The following is a 21,098-nucleotide window of genomic DNA, read 5'->3' as shown; positions in this document are numbered from 1 at the left end:
ACCTAGGACATGCAAATGCACACCCATACCCTTCTCTAAACCTAGAGCATCTGTCTTATTGTGTCATGTGTTCAGGCGGCCAGGAGCTCACTGTCTTGCTCCTCCCCCCTTTCATCTTGAGGCTAATCAGGGTACCAGCAAAGTTGCCCTGGTGACTGTCCATGACATGGGGAGCTGTGCGCACCGTATCATCCCTGCCTCCTCCTTCCTCCCCCTTGAGGAAGGGGTGAATCAGGCGCGTCACGTGGTGAATCACCACCCTTCTCCCTCTTCTCTGGCGCACACCTCGATTCTACGGATGGAAGTGTTTCTTCTTCTAACACTTTCTTTCTACTTTCCTTTAATCTTTATCCTCTTTCCTTCTCTTCTTGCTTGTGCTTCTAAACCTTGGGGAGACTCTCTCCCTGATCTCCCCCTCTCCCTTTGTGACATTTGTGAGTCCCCAGCATAACCCTGCTCCTGATGGAGAAGCAGAGGAAGGTCATGCAAGACCTTTAGAAAGAAATCACCACACCTTAGGATGGAAGTGAAGATAAAGAATGAGAGTAACCACGTTCAAGTACCCTCTCAAGTGCTTCAGAAAGTGCCTGGGGTCCCCTTCAGAGTCTCCACAGACTTCTCATTTGCTTCTCTGTCTATATTTCTTCAACTATAGTATTTAGATGGTTTCATCCTTAAACATTATGTAAAATTTTTATTTTAAATAGTGACATTATGGAATTATTATTTTCCCTTTCATTCCAGTTATTTAGTATTTTAGGGCAAATAGTTTTTGTTTTGTTTTTGTCTTGTGGGCTGAACCTTAATCACCATCATTCATAACATTGCTTCTACGGGAAGTTTTTGTTTGGAATTCTCAACAGTCGACTTACAAACTTTTTGGAAAATAGCCTGTTTGTAAGTTGAGGACTGCCTGTACTGTGTTATGGTTACACTTGTTACCATTTTCTTTTGGAATCTGGCATTATAATTTAGGTGTAATTGAAAGTGTGACGATTTGGATAGAAAAATAACATCTCGTTGTTTTTCTGGTCATAGTTGCCCATTGTGCATCTTCACGACAAATCATCTCTCATTGGAAGAACTGCACACGACATGACTGTCCTGTTTGCCTCCCTTTGAAAAATGCCAGTGACAAGCGAAACCAACAAAGTAAGTGAGCACTGGGGGTAGAGAAGCTTGGAGATGAGAAAATAAGCTATTTCTAAAGAGAATACAGAGTAGGTAGGAAGCAGGGCAGAAATTACTAACCACAAAGTAGAGTGGTGAGCAAAGATATGAAGATGGAGACGTACAGTGACATGAGGACGAAGCTAAGCTTAGCCAGTTGACAGATTCTCAATGTGCTCAGTGGACGTGATCATTTTGGAATTTCGTTCCCCGCCCTCCCGCACACACACACTAGAATTGGCAGCAGTGGAGCGGTGCAAAAGAGGAGGGTCACTTTGATCAAAGAGCCGGCGTGACGACTCTTCTTGTTTCTTGGCAGATACTCAGTATCTGAGTGAATGTCATGTCACCATAATGGTGGTGACTTGAGGGGGACGGGGGAAAGAGAGGGCACAATTCTTTTGGAATTAGAAACCCCTTATCCTAAAGTAAGTTCTGAGGACTCCGTGTTAGAGAAGAGTCAGTCCAGGTCAGTGTAAAATCCCACAGGTAGACATTTGGGAGATTTTCCCTCCTCCATGGAGATGCAGTTCCCAAACCTATTTTGCATAACTAACAGTGTATTCAGAACAGATTGAGAGTCTCTGCCCCAGGACTGGCCGGCCACATCCTGCTCATTCCCATTGTTTGTTGTCTTCAAGTCATCGGTGTGGCCCTTACCTGATCGGTTAAGCAGTGATCCCTACTCAGGAGGCCTCCCTGTAGGCGTCAGAACCATGAAAGGATGAGCATCTCTTCCTAATTTTAAATCCTTTTCTGTCATTTCAGAGGTAAAACTGTGGTCTTTGGATGTGACTGTCAGTTTGGACAGATAGGACATGCCCTTTGATCTCATGTCACCTCTCGGCTGGCGCTGTTCCCTGTGACTTCCAGCACAGCACAGTCTTCCTCATCTTTCTCCATCTTGTCTCTGCCATCTTGCCACCCTCTCCTGTTTGTGGTTACCTGTTCATTACTCTCATTCTTCTTGGTCATCTTCCTCAAGACCCCACTGCTGTCTGGAGAAAATATGCTGTTTTTCTTTCTGATTGTTTCTGAGTGGCAGGGAAAGATGGAAAAGCACGTTTTTCCTAGTAGTCATGGAGTAGAGTGCCAGGGCTAGCTCATGTGCTTTTCCTTTAAGTCCAGCTCCCCTCCCTCCTCAGAGGGCACCTATCAAGCCAACTCCGCACAGCAGAGTGTCCACCTCACATAGGAGAGACATTCCGGGGTCATGGGCCTGTTATCCACCCTCCCTCCCTCCTTAACTCATACTAAGTTTCCTTTAAAAGTCACTTTCCTTAAGTCAGTTAAATTTCTATTTGGTTGACCAAAATTTGAATTAATACAATTTTCCAGGACATCTCTTATATAAAGTGAAGTTCTAGGAATCTTTGGATAGTAGTTCTAGTGGAATAGTCTGTTTTCCCTCCAAGTTCGTGTAAAACTTTTTTTTAGCTAGTATATTGTGATGGTTATAATCTGTGTTTTAGGATGCATTTTAATAGTAGGCTTTTTTTTTTTTTTTTTTGGTGAAGAAGATTGGCACTGAGCTAACATTTGTTGCCAGTCTTCCTCTTTTTGCTTGAGGAAGATTGTCACTGAGCTAACATCTGTGCCAGTCTTCCTCTATTTTGTATGTGGGACGCCGCCACAGCATGGCTTGACTAGCATTGTGTAGGTCCATGCCTGGGAACCAAACTGGTGAACCCTGGACCGCTGAAGCAGAGCATGCAAACTTAACCACTATGGCACCGCGTTGGCCCCAATAATAGGCTTTTAAGTGCCAAAATACTCATTGCCGAGTTTGTAGTTGTACGGTATTGATTCCATGAATAATGAGTTAAGACTTCCTTCTGAGCTTTTAATTTGGGGGTGTGGCCTTCTGGGACCTTTTGTTTTTGGTATATATTGCCATGACAATTGTAAACTTTTGTGATTTCTCTTTTTAAGAAACACTTATGTGGTTTTTGTTTCAAAAAAAAAAGAAATGTATGTGGTTTTTTTTTTTAAACATCCTTATAACTGCCTAACTGGTGTGACAATCAATCCAGTGCGTGCTCTCTGAAGTGGTAAACCGCAGTGTTTCTACTAGTCATAACGTAAGGTGTTACCAGGGTGAATTTATAAAGTCACGGGAATATTTAGATTAACTTTGTGCAAGGTTTGGTAATTTTTCGTGAAAGAAATGAAAGCACTTATTTAAAAAATTTTTAAATACTTCTCAAGTTAAGTTTCAGCTTTGAGTGTGGTCTTCTGGCTCTAGCACTGTGGTTTTGTGAGTATAGAAGCATTTGATATGATGAGTGAGAAAGTTTCAGGAATGTCTTTTCTGTAAATGTTTGTTGTTGTTTCTCCTCTCCTAAAGCAAATTTGCTTATCACGTGTGAACACTGAGGTCAGCCAATAGAAAAGAAATGTGGATCTGACCCTCCTATAGCTTAAGGTCAGGTTCCAGGGTCAGAATATCTGCATTGAAAATGATGTCAGTAGTATCAGCAATCTTTGAGGAGAGGATCAGAGTGTACTGGAGGGTAGGGCTTGATGGAGTCCAATTTCAATAAAATAACAATGGAGGAACATTCTAGACAGCACAAACAGTGTCAGCACAGCTGACATGCCTACGAGGACACGGATCTGACAGGACTCAGAGTTCCTGTGCAAGCAAGGTGATTCAGAGAGAGAGGGACTGTTTGCAGCACCAAGGTGGTGAAGACCCCTGGGGGCTGTCTGAGACCTACTGGTGCCTGCTTGAGGAGCGTGTGCCCCCTACCCATTGAGGCTGAGCTTTCTGGGCAGGGTGTCCCACAGATGCTCACCTTACCTGGTGCACACATCCCACTAACTTCTCTCATTGGTGTCTATTGAGAGAACCTGAGGGAATCACCTGTGGAGCTAATCTGATGGTCTTTGAAATGAAACCCAGACCGTTGGTTACCTTTTTGGGCTATGATGACATTTTGTTTGATTTTTCTTTGAGTTGTTTTCTAGAGATTCTGTCATCACTGATGTCAAGGTGTCTATCCCTTATAGAGGTACTCAGATTTTATTGAATAATTAGGATTTTTCAAGGTATATATCTAAATGTTAGTCGTGGCATCTGACTCCCAGTAAACTCCAGTGCACAGGGTGGCATAGGGGACTGGAGCTCTTTGGATCCGTGACTCAATTCTCTGTTTGAACTCCTGTTTTCTCATCAGTGAGGGTCTTGCTGTTCAAAGTGTAGTCCTCAGACCAGCTGCACAGGCAGTCCCAGATTGCTTGTTAGAAATGCAGAAACTTGGGCCCCATCCCAGACTTCCTGTATTACAATCTGCGTTTTAACAAATTCCCAGGTGATTGGTATGCATGTTAGCGGCTGAGTGGCACTGCTCTGGATGCCTTGAAGGGCTGCATATCCGTCCTGGAGCTGCTAAGAAGGTTTGAGTCATTCTCTGGGGGAAACCTTGGGTTTCCCAGTTCAGCATCCCACAAGGACTGTCAAAATGCGATACTACAGGGTCAGTCCCAGTGCTGAGCCAAACTTCCTCATTGCCCATGGCAGCCTTGGACCTGGGCTGAGCTGTGGCGTGAGCCCGTTGACTGTCTCAGTCAGCAGTTCTCCAGCCTATTGCTCGAATACCTCCACTAGCTTGGCGCTCACTACGTGGCCTAGCTATTTGTTCAACTTTAGGACCTCTGATTGTTTGAAATGCCTTCCTTCATGACACTGAGTCCAGATCTGCCTCCTGAAAACTGCCCCTCGTGGAGTAGCCTGCATAGGTGTTCGATAAGTGTGTGTTGACAGGCCCTTGTTCCCCCTCAGAGCTCTTAAGAGATGCTCAGACACCTCTTTTGACGTACTTTCGTTGGGGTGGGGAGCACATGGGGCAGTGGAACCTAAATGGCTGTAGGGACAAGAGTGGTGGGCTTGTTTGCCCGATTTAAGTACCAAACAGTCATTGGTGATGTAGTTCATTGGAATAGCTTTGTCCTTGCTCTTCTGGATGACACATTGTTGCCTGCCCCCCGCCCCGAGTCTCTGGTTTCTGAAGAAAACCTATTGGAGGGCTTGTGCATTCTTCTTGCTCCGTGGTAGCTATGATGGGAGGCCTGGCACCAGGGCTTTGGTGCTCCCCTTTGTTGTCATGCGCTGCACTGTGCACATGAAGACGCTGGAAAGGAAGGTGGTCTGGTGCACACAGCACCTGTGAGGCATTGTGGTGTGGGAGGAACTCTGCACATCTGAGTAAATTCCAGCACGAGCCTTTCAGTAGAAATCTCAACGATGACTAGATAGTAGCTCCTTTGCCTGCTTTGTGGTGTGTCTCCCACCACCCTGATAAAGCTTCGGAGTTTAATTTGCATCAGTTTTCATTGGATTTCCAAATTGAGTCCAGTTTTATTGAGAATGATTGGAGACTGAAGTTTCTGGCGAATTGAACGTTGCAAGTTTGTAGCGTATGCTGCCCGTGGATTAGTAGAACAACTTTATGTTCACTGGGGAAGGACTGCCTTGGACCTGAGTTAAAAGTGACAGGTGAGTCTTGGGAAGAGCCCACGGTACAACTTGGCCTTTTATTTCCTGGGTTTGGCTCCTGATTAAGCTGCAACACAAGGGGAGTAGTGGGGCAGCGGGGGTGTTGGGGGGTGATTTGAAGATGTGCTGGTAGCAGAAATGCCAACTGATACGCAAAGAAGACCCCATGCTGATGTATTGAGACACTGTGGCATGACAGTCAATTGATTGTGTATGAAACATAAAGAGTTAAGCTCTCAGAAAGGAAAGAAGATGTAAAAATGGCAAAAAGAGCAAGAGGTTTTGACATTTAAAGAGGTAAACATCAATAATGTGTAAAATTGATTAGTGAAGAAAGCCTCCTTCTCCGTGATGCCGGATGAATAGAGCATTGCTGTTTTTAGTGCTCCTTTGCTTTTTGTCCAGTCTGAAGGCACTCAGTGCTGCAGCTGGGAGGGCCTTAGGAATGCCAGTTGCTCTGCTAGACTGCTGCAGCCCACCTGAACTCTGCAAGAGACTTTATGAGGCCCTGGACTAGGCACTGCAGCATGTGAAGAATCGAAATGAGTCACATTGGTCCACCTTCAGGGAATGGACAGGAAAGATGAGATGAGCATGATTTTCTCTGATACAGGGTCAAGAACTGCAGGTTTACATTCGTTAGGTGATTATTAGATTAATCCATTGTCTCTCCCAACAGACCCTATGCTCCATGAGTGCAGGCTTTGTGCTCACACCATGTCCTGGAGCCTAGTAGAGTGCCACACACTCAGTCTGCGCTCACTCAGTCTGTGGAGTGAGCGGGTGAACATGTGAAGTGTAAATGCCCGAAGAGAAGCAGAGAGCCAGTGGGTGCTGTGGGAATTCAGGGAAGAATGGCCGCAGCCCAAGAGATCAGAACGCTCACGGAGGGGTGGGAACATCTGGGGCTCATGAGACTAAGTTTGTGGTCACTTTTACCTGGTAACTCCCCTTTCCATCAGCGTGACTCCTAGCAAATGCCTGTGCCCCCTTACCCTGAGGTATTTGTGTCATCTCATAGCATCACTTGGACTCAAACTGGACCACACTTAAATATCAGAGACCTTTTTTGTTTGTTTGTACTTTGTTTTCCTTTCCTTTGAATTGTTAGAAATATCAAGTTCCAAATGCTTGTCTTCTGATATCTTTTCTTTTAAAATAAAAAATATAGTAATGTTTTACATTTAGGAAATAAATGCGTTTAACACAAATGCAAAATACAGTGACCATGTCTGCAGCTTCTGTGGGAGACTGGCTACCCCATAAGGGCCTTGGGCTTGGGAATGGCATTTGCCCTATGGTGGGGCGTTTTGGCTAAAAGGATGGCATTTGGGGAAGGGTGGATGAAAATGGAATACAATGGGAAGAAGTCGTAGTTAAAGCCCAGCTATTACATCTTTACCCAGAAACAGAGGTACCTTGTTTCTTCACATTCCTCTCCACAGTTGATCACTCTGTGTATCAAAAGTAGTCTGGGTCTCTTCCTTCTTATACCACAAGATGATAGAAAAATAAATTGTCCTACCATTTTTACTTTCCTTCTACATCATAGTACTTTCAGAAAATTTAACATGTCAGTTTCAGAGGTACAATGGGCACATGTTTAAAGCTTTGGAGAGTATTAACTATTAGAAAAAACACTTTTATAGGTATTGTACATGACTTATTTCAGCTATACACTTGTCATAAAGTGTACCTTGGGAATTGCTTTTCATTTATAATAATGAGGTGCTTGGTGTGTGTAATTGTGTCTAACGAGTGTTAATGAGTTTGAGATCTGAATATCCTTATTAGAAAAGTTAATAGCATGGAATGTGTAATTACCAAGATTTTTTCTACACATTTTGGTTTAATTAAGTTACTCTGATAAATATTTGAGTTGTTTATGTTATAGTTTCACTGATGGCTGAATGTGAGAATATTACTGTTACACATAATGGTCTGAATTTGAAAGAAAAGCTTAGTGATAGTGTTTTATGTATCAAAGATCTTATGTTTTAGTATCAGTTTTATAAGCTGCTGTTTATAGTAGGACTAAAGTTTGGGGAAAGTTGGAAAGAAGGGAACGCTTAAGAATAAATAGTACAATATGAAACTTCTGTCATATGGTAAATGGTCACCAAATGAGAACATATGGATGGATGGATGAAGAAACAGTTGGACAGATGGATAAATTGAACTTGAATTGACCAAGGAGTTGCAAGTTTGGGGTCATCTCTCAGTTAACTTTGAAGTCCTTGAGAATCGGGTTGTTTATGTTGCCACAGATTTTCCTTTGGTCTCCTAGGGTTAGCCAGGTATGTGGGGTAGCTGGAGGGAATGCCGTGCAAGCCACCAGTAGGCCAGGTGGTGGAAGCTAAGGATGGCTGCACGAGGCAGAATCAGTTCCTTAAGATCAGTGGTAGGTAGGGTGGCACCTGGATAAATGAACATCCTTGCAGAATCGCCAAGCCCTCTTCATTCGTTATTTCAAGTAGATCAGTCAATCGATCATGATATTTCTTGAATAGCTTTACACAGCCAGGGAGCTCAGCGTGGTGATCTCCTGTGGAGGAAATGCTAGGAAAGAAAGATGTGATATTAATGTGGTCATTGTATGCATAAGTTCCGAGGAATTGTGATTTTGTTATTTGGAAGATCACATCATAGATTTATTAATAAGTAACAGAACTCATCACCTGATTATCACCTCTGCTCCTTCTGTTGATCCTCTGTGCCTGTACAGGTGAACAGTGAAGGGCTCAGGGGACGGCAGTAGGAGGGGCGCTCCTTAGTTCGTCTCAGTGATGGCTGGTGACCCCCAAAGAATCAAAACACTTTCCACTACCATGTGTTTGCCACTCCCCTGGAACTGACTTCTTTTGAGTCTCTAGGCTTTAACACATATTAACTTTTATTATTGATCTCTGATTTTGTGGTCTGTTGCTTTCTAAGATGGAAGCTTGAATTTTCTTTAGCTTTTTTTCTCCTCAACTGTACTGTGCAGAATAGATGAGTAGAAGAGGATCCTTCTCTCCGCACAGTGCCTTTCTCAGTAGCCTTGTTCTAATGCTTTGTGACATACAGGGATGGTCTTTTGATAAGATTTTACTTGCTTCTCAGTAGTTTTTAAACCGTTTCACTTACCTTTTTGTTTGTCTTTTTGTTTGTTGTTATAGCCATCCTGGGGTCTCCAGCTAGTGGAATTCAAAACACAATTGGTTCTGTTGGCACAGGCCAACAGAATGCCACTTCTTTAAGTAACCCAAATCCCATAGACCCCAGCTCCATGCAACGAGCGTATGCTGCTCTTGGACTCCCCTACCTGAACCAGCCCCAGACACAGCTGCAGCCTCAGGTTCCTGGCCAGCAACCAGCACAGCCACAAACTCACCAGCAGATGAGGACTCTCAACCCCCTGGGTAGGTGAAGGAACTCTCGAGAACTTTGTCCAAATGCAGTGATGGGAGTAACAAGTCTTCTTGGAACCCAAGGCTGTTTTCAGTTATTGTTTTTACTTTAAATTCAAATTAATATATGTATATATTATGGTGATGATATCTTTTAAATGATTGCAGTAAAAGAACTTCCAGGAAAAGACTAAAGTGTCGGATACAAGGAATATGTTACAGGCTTAGAAAAAGAATAGCATTTGTAAATGAACCAACATTTTTGTTGCTTGCCGTGCCACTTCTGTCTGGACAGTTTTCATAAAGGGCTTCTCTTGTGGGTCAGAATGCAGAATCTCACAAACTAGAATTATGGTTGTACCACTTGCATTGACTCTCAGTAGACCATTTATTTGATGGAGAACTCGTAGATAGTCTGCCAATTCCTAGCATGTCTTGGACTTGGGCTACCCCACACAGCTGGAGGTGACCAGCCTAGATATGGGCAGGTTAACAGGAGTCTCAGAAAATCTCTCCTGTTTCAGCCTTCTCCATGTATCAGTATTTCTAAATGTCATCTCAACCCGTTATTTGCCAGTGTTTGGTCATTTGCTCACATATCTCCACAATTTTTGCATATTGTTTCCATCCCTACATATTGTTTCCTAAATATTTTTCTTTAAATTGACACAGCCCTTTAATCTTAGGCTTAAGCCAACCAGTTTGTCAAGCAAATCAAAGTTGTTGTGCTAGTTCTCTTCTTTTCCTGATAGAGTAATAAGTATTTTAACCTTAAAAATGATCAGTTAAAAGCATCTCATTTGTTGCTTTTTGGAAAACAGCTGCCCTAATGTATATTTAGCTTCTACTGGCCAGGAAACTGGGTTGGAGTCCTAAGATTTGAGTTCTAATCTAACTTTACCCCTAGTGATAGTATAATTTGGGACAAGACTGTTAACCTCTCTGAGTCTCACCTTTTTCTTACTTTAAAATGAATACTGTGGACAAATTGACCTTTTATAAAAGTTTTTCACTTGCACCTAATTTCTATGATTTTACTTTCTTATATGCAAAAAAAAGCCAAAAACAAAAGATGACGCAAATATATGTGACAGATCAGCTTTGTTGTTTAGGGCACGATATTTAATGAAGTCAGAATCAAGATCTGAAGCTGCAAGTGGATCATTTCTAATTTTTTCCACAGCCACAGAGTACATAGCACACTTAGGCTAACAGCTAGCCTCCATGAATACAACTCCCAGAGTTCCTGCCATACTGTTTATTATTATAACTCATAAGAATCACTTATTTGTATGGTGACTTATCTGTTTTCAGAACTTTGTGTATATTATGATTTAGGAATTGGTTGATTTCTTTTCTTTCTGTCTTTAAAGGAAATAACCCAATGAACATTCCAGCAGGAGGGATAACAACAGATCAGCAGCCACCAAATTTGATTTCAGAATCAGCTCTTCCAACTTCCCTTGGGGCCACAAAGTAAGACCCATGTTTTAGTCGGCTCCTATCTGAGCGACAGTCGCACATGAAAGTGGTCTGGGAATCACACAAAACTCTGATTCTTTTTCTAAACTTGCGGCAGAGAAAATGGTTTAAGCAGGGTGGTGGGGGGAATGCTTTTTTTTTGAATTATAAATGTGGAGCAGACTGCAGATAAAACATGATTGCGCTTGTGTAGTCCATACATCACCTGGCTCTCCTGACTCAGGCTTCTGTTTAGAAGTCACATGCGGTTGAAGAATCTTACTTAACTGAAGCACTTTTGAGTGACTTCAGGAGCTGGATGAAGTGTTCTTGTTCTTCCCTCAGCCCGCTGATGAATGATGGCTCAAACTCTGGAAACATTGGAACCCTCAGCACTATACCTACAGCGGCACCTCCTTCCAGCACGGGTGTTCGGAAAGGCTGGCACGAACATGTCACTCAGGACCTGCGGAGCCATCTAGTGCATAAACTGTACGTGCCCACCTCACCCATTACTCACATGAGACAGGAACATTTTGTGGCTGGTGACAGTTTGACAGTTTTGAGATTTCATATATGTCTGATTGAATTCCTGAGTGCTCCCCCGAGCCCAGGTGCCAATACCACTAGCACCTGAAGAAGGTCATGTGCTTGTTTAGGAAGTCACAGAGACTGCTAGCAGGCCAGAGAATCCCAGACGCTGTGTCCCCAGTGGGGGGTGTCAGAGCATCTCTGGCTCTACCCTGAAGAGAGGCATGAACTGACCTGTGCCACAGAGGCCAAGATTCCTGGTTTGGCCAGACCGTCTGTCCTCTGAGCTCTGGGATAAATGAGGAGGCAGGGATTGTCTCAAAAGCTTTGCCTTATTTAATGGCTCAAGATTATGGTTGTGGAAGACCCTTGAGAATTAGGGAGATTGGGGCCTGGTAAATACAGTTGGCGTGTGAGTACCACCGAACAATCAATTAACATCCAGGAAGTTAATAGTTAACTTTATCAAGCTAGTTAAGTTAAATTAAAAGTGATGTTAATCAACTCAATTCCCTTGGAATTTTTTTTCTTCATTATTTTATTTTATTTATTTTTTTAATTTTATTAATTTTTTTATTTTGGGGGAAGATTAGCCCTGAGCTAACATCTGCCAATCTTCCTCTTTTTGCTGAGGAAGACTGGCCCTGAGCTAATGTCCATGCCCATCTTCCTCTATTTTATACATGGGACGCCTACCACAGCATGGCTCTTGCCAAGCGGTGCCATGTCCACACCCGGGATCCAAACCAGCGAGCCCTGGGCCGCCGAGAAGCGGAATGTGCGCACTTAACTGCTGTGCCACCGGGCCGGCCCCTCTTCTTTATTTTAATCAAAATTTTCTGTAATAGAGTTTAAAAATTAGGAATTTGAAATCATATTATTCTTGAGATGTCGCAGCACTTAACAGTAGTCTCCCCTTATCTGTGGTTTCACTTTCTCTGGTTTCAGTTACCCATGGTCAACTGTGGTCTGAAAATATTAAAAATTCCAGAAATAAACAATTCATAAGTTTTAAATTGCATGCCGTTCTGAGTAGCCTGATGAAATTTTACGCCATCTCGCTCCTTCCCACCCCGGATGTGAATCATTCCTTTATTCAGCGTATCCACACTGTACACACTACCCGCTTTTTAGGTCACCTAGTAGACATCTTGACTAGGAGATCAACTGTTGCTGTGTCGCAGTGCTTGTCTTCAAGTAACCCTGGTATTTTGCTTAATAATGGCCCCAAACTGCAAGAGTAGTGATGCTGACAATTTGGATATGCCAGAGAGAATGTATGTATAGGAGAAAATGTAGTATATATGGAGTTGGGTACTATCCGACGTTTCAGGCATTCACTAAGGGTCTTGGAACATATGGATAAGGGGGGACTACTGTATTGTTAATAGCAAAATATTGGTGTGTTTGAATTGTAGATAAATTGACAAGTCACTATTGTCTCCAGAGAATGACTTCATTTGTGTATTCATATGCTAGGTGAGAGAGATTTGGGATTTCTCTCAACAGTGTGTTGACCCCATAGGTAGATGATCTTCTCTTTCCATGTCACGTGTAAAATGGCAAGATGCTGATGTTGTATTGAAAGTCGGTTGATAGCGTGTGTTGTCTTTTCAGCGTCCAAGCCATTTTCCCGACACCTGACCCTGCAGCCCTAAAGGATCGCCGCATGGAGAACCTGGTGGCTTATGCTAAGAAAGTGGAAGGGGACATGTATGAGTCTGCCAACAGCAGGGTACGTTGCCATACATGTTCCAGGCCGCACAACACCTACAATAGATACAACTGCATCTGTCTGGCTTGTTGTCTGGAAATGGGGACATCTGTTAGTCGGGTAGACTCATCACCTTGAGGACGCTGACCAGGGAGACTTCCCTGATAAGACATGAGATTCCTGCACATCTTTGTTGGTCAACTACGTATGTCACCACTACAGTGGTAAACGAGGTATATGAAACTGCGTTTTATCCATGGATGTACTTTATAGTTTGTACTGTGTTACTGCCGGCATCAGTGACTGTCCAAGAAGAGATTCAGCTGTGGAATGAAATGTAATGTGCATTTAGTACCTACAGTCGGATAAGTCCTGTAATGTCACTAGGAGTTCAACAAGAATTTGGAGCTTTGGTTTATCAGTTGGATGTGTTGCATACTTACGTTTGCCAGTGTACTTAATAAAAAGTTCTTAGTTAGAACATACAAAAACAAGTCACTCATTTGTTTTTTACAATATTGAATGTTACTGCTTTTTAGGATGAATACTATCACTTATTAGCAGAGAAAATCTACAAGATACAAAAAGAACTAGAAGAAAAACGGAGGTCGCGTTTACACAAACAAGGCATCTTGGGTAACCAGCCAGCCTTACCAGCCCCTGGGGCGCAGCCCCCTGGGATTCCACAGGCACAACCTGTGAGACCTCCAAGTAAGGACTTCATTTCCTTCTATCAGCTGCCAGTCTATTTGCTTGTTTTTCCTTCTGTGTTTTTGGTGTGTGTCTGAATACATATATTCTCAGGAAGCCCACGCTTTGGAAATTGTGATAGTGGCCATGACCTTCTATACTGGCCTGTGTTTAGACATTGAGTCTCTCTTAAAGGGTGCGCTGGCATCAGAATGCACGGTGCTTTGTGACCTGTTGACTGGTTTTCCCTTTAAGTTTGAAGTAGTCCTCAAGATAAAATTCCTTATTCCTAGATGAAGGATTATTTTAAATAACCAGTTGTTCTTCTGCCGTTGTAGATGGGCCCATGCCCCTGCCAGTGAATCGCATGCCGGTTTCTCAAGGTATTTAACCTCTCATTTAACATTCAACAGCCACAAAGTTTATAGGTTTTTTTCCTCTTCCCCTCTGTATTTCTTTGTAGCTTCTTGTCTTATATCTTCCATTCCTTTTTGCTGATGAGCAGAATTCAGTTCACAGGCAGTATGAATATCTGTTGTATTTGGAAGTTAGGAGATCTTAGGAAAGATCTCCATCTCCAAGATCAGAGGTGGGATTTAGGGCCCGGCCCGGTGGCGCAGCGGTTATATGCGCACGTTCTGCTTCTCGCTTCTCGGTGGTCCAGGGCTCGCTGCTTCGGATCCCGGGTGTGGACATGGCACCGCTTGTCAAGCCATGCTGTGGTAGGCGTCCCACATATAAAATAGAGGAAGATGGGCCTGGGTGTTAGCTCAGGGCCAGTCTTTCTCAGCAAAAAGAGGAGGATTGGCAGATGTTAGCTCAGGGCTGATGATCTTCTTCAAAAAAGAAGTAGGATTTAGCTTTTGTTTTTTTTAATGGACAAGAGAGGATATTACTCTTAGGAAGAGTCTCCCGAAAAAGCATTAGGTGGGGGAAGGAAACATTTCTGAATGCATGAAAGGAGAGCATCAAGCCAGTCCTGGGGTAGGCAAAAGCAGGGGATGAGATGGGGAAAGAGCGGCTCTGGGCACTGTGTGTGCAGGTAGCCAAGCCCAGCCAGTGTCGGCTGAGGGGGTTTGTTCTCAGAGATTCCACATCAGGCTGGGGTTCTGGCAGCTGATCTGAACAACTTTTCAAGGTTCTTTATCAAGTTGAGGTTCTTTGGATTTTTGCTTGGTTGAAGCTGTCATTTTAGTTTGGGAGCAAGGGACATTTCAGAGCTTTCGTAGCTCTTGTCAAATTGAGACTTGAACAGTAGAACATTTTTATAGTTTGCGAAATAAGGTAGTGACATTATCCAGAAGATTCTAAAGCAAGGCCTTGCTGTTGTGTGTAGAGTAGTTGGGAGGGGAAAAGAGGTGATTTTTGAAGTTGTGGTAACCTTATTGCATACTGAAAAAGACATGGTAGGTAAACTGATTATTATGGAGGAAACTTTTCAGGGACTTGTTTTGGTGGACTAGATATGAGGGGTGAAAGAAGTGAAGAAGTCAGAGAAATTGAGCCTTAGGAAGGTGGCTGAATGCTGTGTTGGGGATGAAGTGGAAGAGTCTGCTGGTTTGGATCTGTTGAGGTAGCTGAGGAGCTGCTTACTGAGAGGGGTTCGATAGCGAAGCACTCGCAGACCTCCCGCACCAACACGTCCAGGTTCGTGTAAAGAGGAATTCTTTATGTTGCTGTTTCTTAGTACGTCGTCTTCTCTTGTTTAGTTAATAAAATCCTCAGAGAGAGGGTGAAACTTTTATATTGTAGGCTTCCTGAATAGTCCTCCTGGGCCTGTGCTGGCACTTGGTTATTTAGGGTGACATTTTTAGTCATTGAAGGTCATGCTGAAGGAGGCACGTGTTCTTTGAGACCCTCTGACAGCTACACTAGGGTTAAGGCAGCACTTCAAGGATTCTGTTAGATCGAAGGGTTGGTCCTAAGACTTACTGGAACCAGCGTTTATGTAGAGCTCTGAGTTTACAGAGTATAGAGGGAAATTATCAAGAATGAGATGCTGTGGTGTGCAGTGAGAGCCTTAGCAGCAAGTCAAGTGTCTTTCATGGCGTGACGTTCCTGCAGACTGTGTTCACCCCTGGGATGGCAGAGGTAGCCATGGGCGTGAGATCTTTCCAGGCTGTACCAAGGAGGCTGAGGCTGAGAACTGCCTATCCTTGGGCACTTTCTAAATGCTTAACATGCTTGCAAAATTAAAACCATGTTTTGAGTCTTATCTCAGATTCTAACAATAAATGTAAACCCAGCCAAAGAGCTAGGAGGCCTGGGGTGATGGGAAGGGGCTTCCTACAGAAGAAGAGATGGGAGCCAGGTGCTCCAGAAGGCGTTAGAGAGATTGGCTCAGATGGGTGCCCTGGCCTTAGTTAACACCTCCTCCATAGAGGGTGGAGTGCCTTCCCGGCGCCGCCTCGTTTATGTTGTTGCTTCACTGCTTTCGTGCAGAATGCTGCTGCCCTGATCAGCACTGGCCCAGCCTTATTTGTTCGTGGTTTCCCTGAGTTTCTACCTGCATCTCATGCTGCCCTGCCCCTCACCTCACCATACCACCCTCACCACCACCACATTGGTGCCATTTTTCCCAGATGTGATAAGTCTGTTACTTTCCCATCTTTTCTGATTATCTGAGTGATTTCCTTTCAGTTACTTGTGTTATGTTTGTGTTCCATCTTATTTTACTTAGAGTTTATTTGGCAAGTTGGTAATTCTGTTTTCCTGTGGGTGCTTTTCCTAATGAACCCTTGTGGGTACATTTACAGGGATGAATTCATTTAACCCGATGCCCTTGGGGAATGTACAGTTGCCACAAGCTCCCATGGGACCACGCGCAGCGTCCCCCATGAACCACACCGTCCCGATGAACAGCATGGGCTCCGTCCCGGGGGTAAGTGCTTCTGCTTGCCTTAGCTGTGCTGAGAAAGCCTTGCTGGAATAGAGGAAATTCTCTAAGCAGTGGAATTGAAGATTGTTGGAGAATCCTCTGGTACTTGTTCCTTTGGATTTGGGTTATGCTTTATTTCCTTCATTTCTCTCTCTTTTCTTGGTCTTCATTACCACAGTGAGAGTTATTTGACTGTTATTTATTTTTATTGGAATGACAAAGTCATGGGAACTTGTGACTTGGTGAGAAGATGGGAGTTCTGAGGATGGAGTAGGCAGCCTTGGATTTGTGGCCAAGAGGGGCTTGTCAGCACCTGTTAACTCCTAGAGCTTACTCTCCTGAGCCTGCTTTCTAAATATTTAGAGAACTCATAAGAGGCATATTTTGAATTTAAATTATAGCATGCTGTTGATTCTATTCAGAGGACAGTTTGAAGCTGGCTCGTTAGCGACCTTGCATGAGAAAACACCCAAAGTGCCTGGGAGCCCAAAAGCTTTAGCAAGTGGTGCTTCTCTTCCTGTGAGGGAGGGAGGATTTGAAGATTTCTCTCTCTTCTGGTTCATCTTGAAGACTCTGGCCCTCGTCCTCTGAACTCTGAATAATGCTTCTTGTCTTTTAGATGGCCATTTCTCCCTCCCGAATGCCTCAGCCTCCGAACATGATGGGTGGGCATGCCAACAACATGATGGCCCAGGCACCTGCGCAGAACCAGTTCCTGCCACAGAACCAGTTCCCGTCACCCAGTGGGGCGCTGAGTGTGAACAGTGTAGGCATGGGGCAGCCAGCAGCCCAGACTGGCGTGTCACAGGTACCGTTCACCATTGGGACTGTGGCCTGCCCACAGTGATGCAGCCCCAGCTTCCCTCTCACCTTGCACATCTTGTTCTTGAGAATTAGAACTGGAGACTGCACATCTCATTTTCATGTATCAGCATCTCTTGATTTTCCCCATTTTGTCCTGTTGTTTTTGTCCTGTTTGGAATTCTTAACGTCAGGTGAATGTCACACAAAAGTGGATTGGATGGTGGGTTTTGGTTTGTGTGCTTTTGTGCTTTGATTTTGGGGGTTTTAGTTGTTTTCTTGGTTCTTATTTGTATATTTTAAATTCTGAGTTCCACATGTGATCCTGGGAGACATTACGTTTTAAAGAGGGAGTGGGGAAGGGCCCATGAATTCATTCCTGTGATTTGGTTTGTGTGTCCTGTTGCCTGTCTTCTCTGAGCTGCCAGGTGAAGTTAGGCTAACTGGATCATTGAACAGTTGTCTTCTTGTTGAATGTGTTTTTAATTATTTAGTCTAAAGCTGAACTAGTTTCCATTCATTTTACTGCCGTTTTTCCTCTTTTGTTAATTGTTAATTATAGTGCATGAGATTGTTGCTGTATACAGATGTACACGTATTTAAAACAGGCCAAATCTTCCCCCAAAAGATAAACTTCGTTTTAATATTTTGATATGAATTAATGTGGAATAAAAGTCACTGGCTACACTAGATTCCTCCCTACATACTTACTCATTAAATCTTAATTTCTGTAACATGTCATTGCTTTAGAACAGGGGTCAGCAAAATTGTCCTGTAAATATTTTCAGTTTTGTGGGCCATAGAGTCTTTGTTTTAACTACTCAGTTCTGCTGTTGTGGTGCATAGGCGTATGCATACATAAATGAATGGGCGTGGCTGTGTTCTGGTAACTTTATTACAGAAACAGGCAGCTAAGTGGATCCAGCCATGGGCAGTCATTTGCAGACCCCAACTCTATAGCAGTGATTAGGAATCACTTTTTACAGGGTCCACAAATAATTCTGAAGCGGTCCCTCATTGAGAACCACTGCACTGAAACATGTCAGTGTTTCGATAACTCATTTTCTTAAAAGAGAAATACCTTTCCCAGTGGTCTAAGCTGTGGGTGGGTGTTATGGAGCCCAAAGCAGGTAAGCAGAGTGTGTATGTGTGTGTTTAAGCCAGAGGTTTCGACAGTTATGTAAATCAAAGTATGAAGACATTCATAGAATTAACTTTATTAGAAAGAGCACATTATTATAAGTGTACAATTGGATGCGTTTTTACAAATGGAACATTCCTGTGAAACCAGCAGACCTCATCAAGAAACCATGATTAGATTTTCATACATTTAATTCTTCAAATCTGTTGCTGCATTTTCAAATGGGGGAGATGATTTTAATGTACTCTGTTCCCTCTTTTAGGGACAGGTGCCTGGTGCTGCTCTTCCTAACCCTCTGAACATGCTTGGGCCCCAGGGCAGCCAGCTGCCTTGCCCACCAGTGACACAGTCACCGTTGCACCAGACACCACCTCCTGCTTCCACAGCTGCTGGCATGCCATCTCTCCAGCATCCGACGGCACCTGGGATGACTCCTCCCCAGCCAGCAGCTCCCACCCAGCCATCAACTCCTGTGTCGTCTTCCGGGCAGACTCCCACCCCGACTCCTGGCTCAGTGCCCAGTGCTAGCCAAACCCAGAGCACCCCTACGGTCCAGGCAGCAGCCCAGGCCCAGGTGACCCCACAGCCTCAGACCCCAGTCCAGCCCCCGTCTGTGGCCACCCCTCAGTCATCGCAGCAGCAACCGACACCTGTGCACGCCCAGCCTCCTGGCACTCCGGTGAGCCTCTCAGTCTGTCATCTTCGGGCCAACACTCTTAGACGAGAACTTTCCCATAAAAAATTCTATCATGCAGTTGCTGCAGCGTCTTGGTGTAACTCTGAAAAGTATCTGCACCCTAGTGGAACTGTGATGAGCTGTGTTTTATTTTCAATATTGTCTCCAAAGGCTGTGTTTGGCAGGACGTGACATATGATTATCTTCCCTAATTAAATGAGTTTGCAGAAGTCAGCAATTATAAAGAAATCATACGTGGATCCTCTATAGAATTTTTAAACTCTCTATATACAGGAGCAGTATGTTTCCCATCATCTGTCCTAGATTGAGGTCTTCTGAGTTTTAATAGTTTTTCTAGCGTCATGAGGATTTGGTAAACAAGTCACGTTCCTAATTGTATGTACTTTGACCTGGCCTATCAGCCTTGTTTTCAGACTGGAAGCCTTTTCTTCATGACAAAGTGGCAGACCCAGGTTAGTGCTTCCTGTGGCCCAGTCCTTCCTGGAGGTGAAAGTGACAGGATCACAACACATCCCATGTCCCATGCTCTACTGGCAGTGCCACGTCCCTTGCTCCCCTAGGCTGTCCCCCTGACCCAGGGGCCCGAGGCTGCTCTCATCACCTCCGTGGCCCTCTCTCACTTACCACTGAAATTTTAGTATCTGCTTTTTTAGTCTAACTTGGAGACTCCCATCCCCCTGAAATATATCCCCCTGAAATATATTAGCTTTATTCTTGGGGACTGAGGATATTTATTTATAAAATGTCAAAATTAATCCCACCAACAACCCCAAAATGACATTACTATTTGTATTTCTCCATAGGAAGTGTACTTATTTATCCTTATTTTATATTTCTTATCTAAATAAGAACCTTTTGTAATTTTATGTTTTCTTTTGTTTGTTCGCTTAGAACTCCATTGAGTAAGACTTCAAAAATTTAGAGTTCTTTCAGTGGCTCCTTCTCTTAGTGTGTGTTTACTCCTCCATCACCAATACCACCACTGTTCCTGCAATTAAAAGGCTAGTTATACATTCTTGTGTCGTGTAGAGAATTTATGCCACTTCCTACAGTATATACTGTATATATAAATTCAACCTTTTAATTCAGCCTTTTACCACAAACATTAATGACCTTATTGGAAGGAATTAAATTTAAAAAAGGAGGATCAGTAGCTTAGGTAAAAAACTCACAGAAAATAATTTTATATCAAAATATAGAAAGGTCTCTGCCTTTCCATCTCTGCATTCTTGGCAAGAAGTCCAGCTGTGTTTCTGCCCGATGCTGACTTCCTCTGGAATTCCTGTTTTAACTTCTGTTCTTTAGTTCTTTCAAATAGGGGTGCCATTAGGTTAGTATTGAGGAATGTTAACACAAAACTGTATATTGGGTGAGAAACAGCAGTTAAGATCATTTGTATTTTCTTGTTTACAGAGATAAATGATTTTGGTTTCTCTACAGCTTTCCCAGCCAGCAGCCAGCATTGATAACAGGGTCCCCACTCCATCCTCGGTGGCCAGTGCCGAAACCAACTCCCAACAGCCAGGACCCGATGTACCAATGCTGGAAATGAAGGCTGAGGTCAAGACAGAGGACACCGAGCCCGATGCCAGTGAATCCAAGGGGGAGCCTGGCTCTGCGGTAGGTGCTATTCCTGGGCGTGAACAGATGTGCTGCTCACAGAAGCATCACTAGTGTGTCCTCAAGGGACGTGCGGGGAGTCCACCGTGGATGTCCCTGCTTTTTGTTTTAATGTCCTGTTTGACTATGGGTTCAAGTAGGAAATAGATTAAAAACAGATTGGTTATTTATTTTTAGATATTGATTATGGGTTTATTTTATTTTGCCAGAATTGAAGAGCACTAGCTTGTGTTTTAAATGTTTGAACCATCCAACGACTTTTTCATTGCTGTTCTTCATTTATTTATAGTTCTACAGAGTTAGACTGCACAAGGAGTCTATTTGTTTACTAATTACCTGTGGCAGAAGTTGAACACTGGAAGTCTGTGGGCTGAAACCATCCTATAAATGTATTTGTTTGGCCCACGCAATATTTTAAGAGCAAGAAATTACAAATAAAACTCTAGATTTCTGGATTTTTTTTGAGAAATGAGCAGTTCTGTCAGCATTGTGCCTGCATTCCTATATG

The 21,098-nt window shown here is 43.5% G+C and overlaps 1 protein-coding gene across 1 annotated transcript in view; it reads left to right on the top strand.

Moving 5' to 3' along the window:
- CREBBP (CREB binding protein) overlaps window positions 1-21,098 on the top strand; it is a 130,926-nt gene that overhangs the window by 74,820 nt on the left and 35,008 nt on the right. Inside the window, exons 5-15 of the mRNA XM_046668628.1 lie at window positions 1,039-1,152; window positions 8,827-9,069; window positions 10,431-10,533; window positions 10,864-11,010; window positions 12,667-12,784; window positions 13,303-13,474; window positions 13,792-13,836; window positions 16,210-16,334; window positions 16,951-17,139; window positions 18,536-18,952; window positions 20,411-20,590. Coding sequence (XP_046524584.1) covers window positions 1,039-1,152; window positions 8,827-9,069; window positions 10,431-10,533; window positions 10,864-11,010; window positions 12,667-12,784; window positions 13,303-13,474; window positions 13,792-13,836; window positions 16,210-16,334; window positions 16,951-17,139; window positions 18,536-18,952; window positions 20,411-20,590 — 1,853 coding nt within the window. The remainder of the gene's footprint in view (window positions 1-1,038; window positions 1,153-8,826; window positions 9,070-10,430; window positions 10,534-10,863; window positions 11,011-12,666; window positions 12,785-13,302; window positions 13,475-13,791; window positions 13,837-16,209; window positions 16,335-16,950; window positions 17,140-18,535; window positions 18,953-20,410; window positions 20,591-21,098) is intronic.

Source organism: Equus quagga, chromosome 7 (genome assembly GCF_021613505.1).
Source record: "Equus quagga isolate Etosha38 chromosome 7, UCLA_HA_Equagga_1.0, whole genome shotgun sequence".
Classification (NCBI taxonomy): Eukaryota; Metazoa; Chordata; class Mammalia; order Perissodactyla; family Equidae; genus Equus; species Equus quagga.
The sequence above is the reverse complement of the archived record's forward strand: the minus strand, read 5'-3'. Positions and strand labels throughout refer to the sequence as shown.